The following is a 9,511-nucleotide window of genomic DNA, read 5'->3' as shown; positions in this document are numbered from 1 at the left end:
CTTTTACCTATCGTTGTACTTAAATGTAAGTATCACGTCTTTTACCTATCGTTGTAGTTAAATGTAAGTATCACGTCTTTTACCTATCGTTGTACTTAAATGAACTTATCTGTTATGAAGTCTTGTACATTTCAGTTTCAACTTATTAATTTACTTTTTAAATATTCTTCTGCTGTGTGTATATGTGTGTCTAAAAATCAATCTATATTTTTCACGCACATCCTGGGCAAATCAGTGCCCCGACTGCAATAGACATTCACAAGAAAGTAAAGCCTGGGTACATTATGTTTCAACCTGCTTTGACCATGCTATATAACTAAAGGCCAGGAAACCGATTTCCCTATAGAAGCTCTGAGCACTTTCGTCACGGGAGGGGCGGATCACGTGCAAAGCGTATAGCAGCACACGCCCAGAATTGTTTGGCAAGAAACATTTAAACCCTCTCTGTATGCATGACCATTAGGGCTTATTCATACACGTGCCTGAGACAGATAGATGCCAGATGTTACAAGTTTCGAATTCGCTGTCGTTAAACGCTTTCCGCATACACTTAATATCGGTTAACAAAAGCTGAAGTGTGCGTTTGCTAGGTGGTGTGACCAGTTGTCGACCAGAAAACTTTGGTTGTTGGTCCAGATCAGTTGCTTGTTGCTTCAAAGGCGATAGCTTCGAAGATGAACTACAGTAGCGGTGGCGTGCCTGCGCCCTCCACTGCCAAGGTGCTTTCATCCCCGGACTTTGTGAGACAGGGCAAGCGAGAAATGAAATCCAAGACTTCCTTCACAGAGCAGATAATGGTATGTTTTGTTATTTTGGTTAATCAAACGAAAGTACCAGTAACTTGTGACCAGCAATGAAATTAGTTTCTCGGTTATTTGCGAAATGTGCGATAACAACAATATGATAGGATTAACCCGATAGTTCGGTACAACAATATTGTAGAAACGTCTGATAGTTCGGTAGAACAATATGGTACAAATGTCCAATAACTGGGTAGAGCATTATGATAAAAGTTTGATATAATTCGGTGAAACACAGAATGATAGAAATGTGTGATAATTAGAGAAAATAATATGATGGAAACATGCTGTTATGCAGTAAAATAATATGATAGAAATGTGTGAAAGTGCGTTAAAACATTGTGATATAAATGTGCGATTGTGCGGTAAAATAATGACAAAGAAATGAGCGATAATGCTATTAAACAATATGATATAAATGTGATAATGTTATAAAACAATATGATAGAAATGTGTGAAAATGCGTTAAAACATTGTGATATAAATGTGCGATTGTGCGGTAAAATAATGACAAAGAAATGAGCGATAATGCTATTAAACAATATGATATAAATGAGTAATAATGTTATAAAACACTATGATATAAGTGTGATAAAGTTATAAAACAATATGATATAACTGTGTGATAAAGTTATAAAACAATATGATATAAATGTGTGATAAAGTTATAAAACAATATGATATAAATGTGTGATAAAGTTATAAAACAATATGATATAAATGTGTGATAATAATGTTATAAAACACTATGATATAAGTGTGTGATAATGTTATAAAACACTATGATATAAATGTGTGATAATGTTATAAAACACTATGATATAAGTGTGTGATAATGTTATAAAACAATATCATATAAATGTGTGATAATGATATAAAACAATATGATATAAATGTGTGATAAAGTTATAAAACAATATCATATAAATGTGTGATAATGATATAAAACAATATGATATAAATGTGTGATAATGTTATAAAACACTATGATATAAGTGTGTGATAATGTTATAAAACAATATCATATAAATGTGTGATAATGATATAAAACAATATGATATAAATGTGTGATAAAGTTATAAAATAATATGATATAAATATGTGATAATGTTATAAAACAATATGATATAAATATGTGATAATGATATAAAACAATATGATATAAATGTGTGATAATGTTATAAAACACTATGATATAAGTGTGTGATAATGTTATAAAACAATATCATATAAATGTGTGATAATGATATAAAACAATATGATATAAATGTGTGATAAAGTTATAAAACAATATGATATAAATGTGTGATAATGTTATGAAACAATATGATATAAATGTGATAATGTCATAAAGCAATATGATATAAATGTGATAATGTTATAAAACAATATGATATAAATGTGTGATAATGTTATAAAACACTATGATATAAGTGTGTGATAATGTTATAAAACAATATCATATAAATGTGTGATAATGATATAAAACAATATGATATAAATGTGTGATAAAGTTATAAAATAATATGATATAAATGTGTGATAATGTTATAAAACACTATGATATAACTGTGTGATAAAGTTATAAAACAATATGATATAAATATGTGATAAAGTTATAAAATAATATGATATAAATGTGTGATAAAGTTATAAAACAATATGATATAACTGTGTGATAAAGTTATAAAACAATATGATATAAATATGTGATAAAGTTATAAAACAATATGATATAAATGTGTGATAAAGTTATAAAACAATATGATATAAATGTGTGATAATGTTATGAAACAATATGATATAAATGTGATAATGTCATAAAGCAATATGATATAAATGTGATAATGTTATAAAACAATATGATATAAATGTGTGACAATGTCATGAAACAATATGATATAAATGTGATAATGTTATAAAACAATATGATATAAATGTGTGATAATGTTATAAAAAAATGTGGCATGAATTTGTGATAATATAGTAGAATGATATGATAGAAATCTTTGCCTCCCAAATTAGCACAGAGGTATATTTGCAGACATAAATATTAAAAAAACAAGTTTCGATACCCGTGGTTAGCAGACCAAAGGTAGCCCGTTATGTACTTTTGAAATTAATTCCAAACAAACAAACGTGCAATGTTGCGATAAACAGCTTAACAGAATTCTGTTATAATACTGTAAAATAATATTATTTAAACGCACATTAATCAGGTAATAAACTGTAATTATTTCACTAATTAGGAATCATATGACACGATATTATCGTTCTTACATTAATAATTCTCTGGTGGTTTAAATTCATCAAATTTTAAAAAGACGTTTTGGCCTAATCAGTTTAAAAAATTAGCTTATTTCTTTGTTATGAATTTCGCCAAGAGCTACACGAGGACTACCTGCATTAGCCGTCCGTAATTTAGCAGGGTAAGACTAGAAAGAAAGCAGTTAGCAATCACCGCCAACTCTTAGAGTACTCTTTTACCGAAGAATAGTACGATTAACCGTAACATTATAACGCTCTCACGGCTGAAAGGGCGAGCATTTTTTGTGTGTGTGGGATTCGAACCAGCGACCCACAGATTAAGAATCCAACACCCTAACCTCCTAGCCATTAAACAAAGTGTGAGTTGCTAGTTAATGTTTATTATACAAAATATTATGATAGAATCTTAGGAAAAACTAAAGTCGACTTTTATACGACAACCATCTCCTCCTTGACTGTAAAAAAAGAAAATTCTAAATCCTGTACTTTTGTATACTTGTTGAAGTCCCGTAAACGTTTTTGTTTTGTGTTTCACAGAAAAATTCAAACACTTTCGCACGTGTTTTGGCAGATATTGGGTTCGTGAAGTCATCTTTTATTTCTCAGTCCTAAGAAGTGGTTTATGTGCGTTGGACCTTATCTTACTTTTTGTATATCGTTTTGTCAGTGATGGTATAAAAAACGTTTTCGCTTTTCAAACATTTCTATAAGTTCCATCTATGTTTGTTTAATACCCTGAAGGAGTTGATTCACTTTGAAATATCCTTTTGAGTTTCCTACTAACACGTGTTGGCGGCGGGTGGTGATGACTAACTGCCTTCCCTCTAGTCTTACACTGCTAAATTAGGGACGGCAGCTAGTCATCACCACCCGCCGCCAATTCTTCAGCTGCTCTTTTACCAACGAATAGTAGGATTGACTATCACTTTATAACGCTCCCACGGCTGAAAGGGAAAGCATATTTGGTGTGACGCAGATTCGAACCCGTGACCCTCGAATTACGAGTCGAGTGCCTTAACCACCTAGTCATGCCGTGCCAGGATAGTGTGATAGAAAGTAAAATGTATACGTAATGTTCTCGCGTTTCTACGAGACTACTAAGTCCTTATTTGGTACTAATAATATGATTATAATCCATAGATAATTTAAAATTAATGAATTTTAATTTTTTAAATAATTATAAGTAAATTTATAATGCATACATTGATATCCTATCAACAAGTTGGTTTACCATTTGTTTGTTGTTGTTGGTTGTTTTATCCAACTTATTAATTACAGAAAGAAATATCACGAAAGGAATTTGAAAAGCGCTACTCTGAAGATGTATTTATTCATTACCTTTGAACTATTGTATTTTTAACAACGTGTAAAAATGCTGCAAAAAAAAAACACCATGTGTGAAATATGCCGTTAAGATGTTTCACGATGTTTTCATGCCATACTAAAAGAACTGAACACCGGGTGTGAAATTTGCTGTTAAGATGGCGCACGATGTCTTCATATCACACTGCTAAAAGAAATTAACACCGTGTGTCAAGTACGCTGTTAAGATGGTGCACGATGTCTTCATATCACACTTCTAAAAGAAATTAACACCGTGTGTCAAGTATGCTGTTAAGATGGCGCACGATGTCTTCATATCACACTTCTAAAAGAAATTAACACCGTGTGTCAAGTATGCTGTTAAGATGGCGCACGATGTCTTCATATTACACTGCTAAAAGAAATTAACACCGTGTGTCAAGTACGCTGTTAAGATGGTGCACGATGTCTCCATGTCATATTAAAATTAAGACTGCCCATTTTTTGAGTCGTAGAGACGTCACCCATATCATTCGCACGTTTCAGCATTGATAGAATGTCATATAATATAAATTTTCACCTTAGTTTTAACACTAAAAGACCATACTTTGATTTCTGCAACGCGTTCATCTGCCTGTATTCCATAACTTCGGTGATTCAAAAATTTTAAAACTATAGTTAGTAATTAAATTATACACGTTTTATTTAATTGTACAGAACGGTGATAATTATAATATTTTGTAGTAATTGTTTTACTTTACGGTATATAATTATTTTTACTGTCTCTTTTGTCGTTTTTTGCTACAAAAACGTTATCTGATGAGCTGCAAACTTCAAATGTTTTAATATCCTGAAACTCTGATAACCTCGTTGCTTTGTGCCATCTTGAATAAGTAAAGCGTTTTTATCTTTTACCTGCGATTAACATTATATGATGTTAGCGTAGGAGGCTGCAGTTGACGTCACGTGATGCGAGCATTTTACGCGCAATATTTGGAATGGCACATCGCAAAATTTCGTGTATGGAGTGATAGAGAGATCTACACAAGCCGCAAAGGAAGGGTTGAAGTAGACGTACATATAATAATTGTTGGCTTAATAAGTTTTAGCGCTGTCTACAAATGTGTCTGTGTAAGATGACTAAAGAGAGAAAGTGGTTTTAAAAGGAGGTATTTCTACATAGCATCTCTCCACTGACATCAAAAACGTTTCAACGTTGTCAGTTAGAGATTCCACGTTCCATGAAATTTACAAACACAAGAGTTCACCCGTTCACTGGCTGGAGAGTTTGCTTTATGTATACAACCGAATATCTTACGTTTGCCTTTTGCTGTGCGTATGTAAATAGATTTAATCATCACGATATGTGTTGACAGCCTCTTTAGAATGAAGATCCTTATTTTTAGAACGTACATTGTACGTTACTTTTGGCAAATAAAATACATATATGTATATCTTGACTTTATTTACATTTCATAATCTGTAGCGAAGTACGATTATTGGAATTGATTCAACTTTGCACTGGAGGAGAGAGAACGGGTTGAAATTATTCTGGAGAGTTTGTTGTTCTATAAAGGAGCGTTTAGATTCGTTTTTTTATCTAACCAAACATGTGTTAAAAGTCTTGCAAGTTGTTAGTTAGTAGGTTTGTTTTGAATTTTGTTCAAAGCTACATTAGGGCTATATAGGCTAGTCGTCCCCAATTTAGCACTGTAAGACTAGAGGGAAGGCAGCTAGTCATCACCATCCACTGCCAACTCTTGGACTACTCTTTTACCAACGAATAGTGTGATTGACCGTAACGTTACAACGCCCCCACGGTTGAAAGGGCGAGTTTATTTGGTGTGACAGGGATTTGAATCCGCGACCCTCAGATCACGAGTCGAGTGCCTTAACCACCTGGCCAAGCTGGCCCATAGTTCGTAGGTATTTGACATAACTTGTGTTAACATTTAAAGTGTTAGAACCACATGGCCTCGGTGTGTACTTGGAAGGCAATATAAGAACAGTTACAATTTATTGACACTTAAAACATAAGACATAATCGTACTTTATTTAAATTCTGATACTTCCCTACATTTGGGCCCGACTGTTAGTGATAGAAGTCCCCTAGCTCTATATAAAACAACGATTGTCAGCAATAAGAAAGTCTTTGTTATCTTATAGTAATATGACCATCGGCCAGAAGAAGGCCTTTGTTATCTCAAGGTTTTACAACTTGCTGTAATAACAATAAAGCAGTTTCAAAAGTTTTACATGAGGCCGTTTTACGTCATCCGGATAATTTTCGAAACTACTCGATTAAAAAAAACAACAAATTATTTAAATAGTTCGTTGTTTTCAAACCAAGCAGATGCAATAATTACTTCTAGATGTTATTTCGAAATTCATAATTATACTACTTTTCTCCTTTAGTGTTAAACTTTTTTCATCTGCATTCGGACGTTTAGGTCCCGGAATAAATGGTCAAAGTTTTATTCGTGGAATACATTCGGTTGAAGCATATATTAGTCGCCATTGTTTTAGTAAATCAGGATTTTTACATTTTTTTTTCTCCATAAACAAGGATCTATCGAACAATTAACAGTTTCAAACGGAGTTATTAAGCCTTAGAACAATATACCAGCGTGTCAACAAATAGGTATTTAACATTGTTGTACTTTTGTGACTAGTTCTTACGCACGAGAGTTTATTTAGTTTATTTATTTAGTTAAATTTAGTTAGTTATTTATTGAATCGTTATTAACACTGTGAAACTTGCTTTCAAAGGATAGACATGAGATTCAATGTCGTTAAATTAAAATACAACAAAAACGGATTTCCTATATTTTTATATATAGTTTATCTTTCAAAACAAAATCGTCGACTTCAACACATATGATTACTCTCTTGTTTTCTCTGTTTGTTTTAGTTCCAAATCTGAACCATGGAAACTCATTAATTATATTAAAATAGTCTTCTAGTTTTCCTTAATTATTCGAGACCTTGCATGGCTAGGTGGGTTAAGGCGTGCGACTCGTAATCCGAGGGTCACGGGTTCGCATCCCCGTCGTACCAAACATACTCGCTTTTTCAGCTGTAGGGGCTTTATAACGTGACGGTGAATCCAACTATTCGCTGTTAAAAGAGTAGCTTACGAGTTGGCTAATAAACGAAACCATACTAAATGAGGCCTTGTGTAAAAGACCAGAATTCTCCAATTTACTGTACGAATTTACTAGGCCTAAGCATTATGGAATCTGGCAAGAATAAATTATGGTGATCTCAACTGAAACAGAAAGAAGATGTCTGTATATATATGTGTGTATGAACCAGCTTCATTTTCACAAGTGTACTTCATTTCAGTACTTTTGTTTCTTTGTTACATTCTGCTGAAAGCTACTTGGTGGCGCTAGCTGTCCCTAGTTTGAAAATTCTTTGTGGTCACATTATAAAATCCCCACAGATGAGAGAGAGTTAGCGTGTTCGATCACGGGATTCGAATCTGCCACCTTCAGGTTGAGACCCGAGCATCCTTAACTGGCAGGCCACGTCAGATATTCCGTATTTTAATAACAACTTTTTAAATGTGAGAGAATCCGTTCTGTCACAGCTGAACTAAAGAGTAAAGTAAACTTCCACCTTTTGTTTTGGATCCAGAATTTGTAGCAGCGATGATTGTTCATACGTCTGGAGTTATGACTGACTGTTCATGTGTCTGGAGCTATGACTGACTGTTTATGTGTCTGGGGCTATGACTGACTGTTCATGCGTCTGGGGCTATCACTGGCTGTTCATACGTCTAAAGTTATGACTGACTGTTCATGTGTCTGGGGCTATGACTGACTGTTCATGTGTCTGGGGCTATGACTGACTGTTCATGTGTCTGGGGCTATGACTGACTGCTCATGTGTTTGGAGCTATGACTGGCTGTTCATACGTCTGGAGCTATGACTGGCGGTTCATGTGTCTGGAGCTATGACTGGCTGTTCATACGTCTGGAGTTATGACTGACTGTTCATCTGTCTGGAGCTATGACTGGCTGTTCATGTGTCTGGAGCTATGACTGGCTGTTCATGTGTCTGGAGCTATGACTGACTGTTCATGTGTCTGGAGCTATGACTGACTGTTCATGTGTCTGGAGCTATGACTGGCTGTTCATGTGTCTGGAGCTGTGACTGACTGTTCATGTGTCTGGGGCTATGACTGACTGTTCATGTGTCTGGAGCTATGACTGACTGTTCATGTGTCTGGGGCTATGACTGACTCTTCATGTGTCTGGGGCTATGTCTGACTGTTCATGTGTTTGGGGCTATGACTGACTGTTCATACGTCTGGAGTTATGACTGACTGTTCATACGTCTGGAGTTATGACTGGCTGTTCATGTGTCTGAAGTTATGACTGACTGTTCATGTGTCTGGGGCCATGACTGACTGTTCATGTGTCTGGGGCTATGACTGGCTGTTCATGTGTCTGGGGCTATGACTGACTGTTCATACGTCTGGAGTTATGACTGACTGTTCATACGTCTGGAGTTATGACTGGCTGTTCATGTGTCTGGAGCTATGACTGGCTGTTCATGTGTCTGGGGCTATGACAGGCTGTTCATGTGTCTGAAGTTATGACTGGCTGTTCATGTGTCTGATCTGTGACTGGCTGTTCATATATCTGGAGCTGTGACTGATTATTCATGTATCTTGAGCTATGACAGATTGTTTATATATATCTCTGGTTATGATTGATTGTTTATATATCTGGAACTACGATTGATTTCTCCAGAAAATATGAGTTTATATAAATTATAGAATTTATTTCATTAGATGTATTGGATGAAACGTAATAGAGATCCTGTGAATATGAGAAACCAAACAGAAAATGTTTATTTTATGAAGTTAGACATAATGTGTAAAATTTAAACTAAAGGAAACAAAGATCAAATAATGTGAATGTTACACAATAGGCTATCAGTGCTGTGCCCACCAAGAATATCAAAATCCGATTTCGTAACTTTATAAGTCGACAGACCTACTGCTGAACCATTGGGAGAGCTAAAGTAATTAAAACTCATCCCAAAATGTTAGTTGAATTTATTCGGCGAAATCCTATTGGACTCAGCTTGGTCGACTGGTTAGCAGAAACTGATTGTGTTTGTGTGTGATTT

At 34.4% G+C, this 9,511-nt stretch overlaps 1 protein-coding gene across 1 annotated transcript in view; it reads left to right on the top strand.

Annotated features, from left to right (window-relative positions):
• The first annotated feature begins 459 nt into the window (after positions 1 to 459).
• Positions 460 to 9,511, top strand: part of LOC143256470 (prolyl endopeptidase FAP-like) — a 172,589-nt gene continuing 163,537 nt past the window's right edge. Inside the window, exon 1 of the mRNA XM_076513755.1 lies at positions 460 to 797. Coding sequence (XP_076369870.1) covers positions 675 to 797 — 123 coding nt within the window. The 5' untranslated portion in view covers positions 460 to 674. The remainder of the gene's footprint in view (positions 798 to 9,511) is intronic.

Source organism: Tachypleus tridentatus, chromosome 7 (genome assembly GCF_004210375.1).
Source record: "Tachypleus tridentatus isolate NWPU-2018 chromosome 7, ASM421037v1, whole genome shotgun sequence".
NCBI lineage: Eukaryota > Metazoa > Arthropoda > Merostomata > Xiphosura > Limulidae > Tachypleus > Tachypleus tridentatus.
The sequence above is the reverse complement of the archived record's forward strand: the minus strand, read 5'-3'. Positions and strand labels throughout refer to the sequence as shown.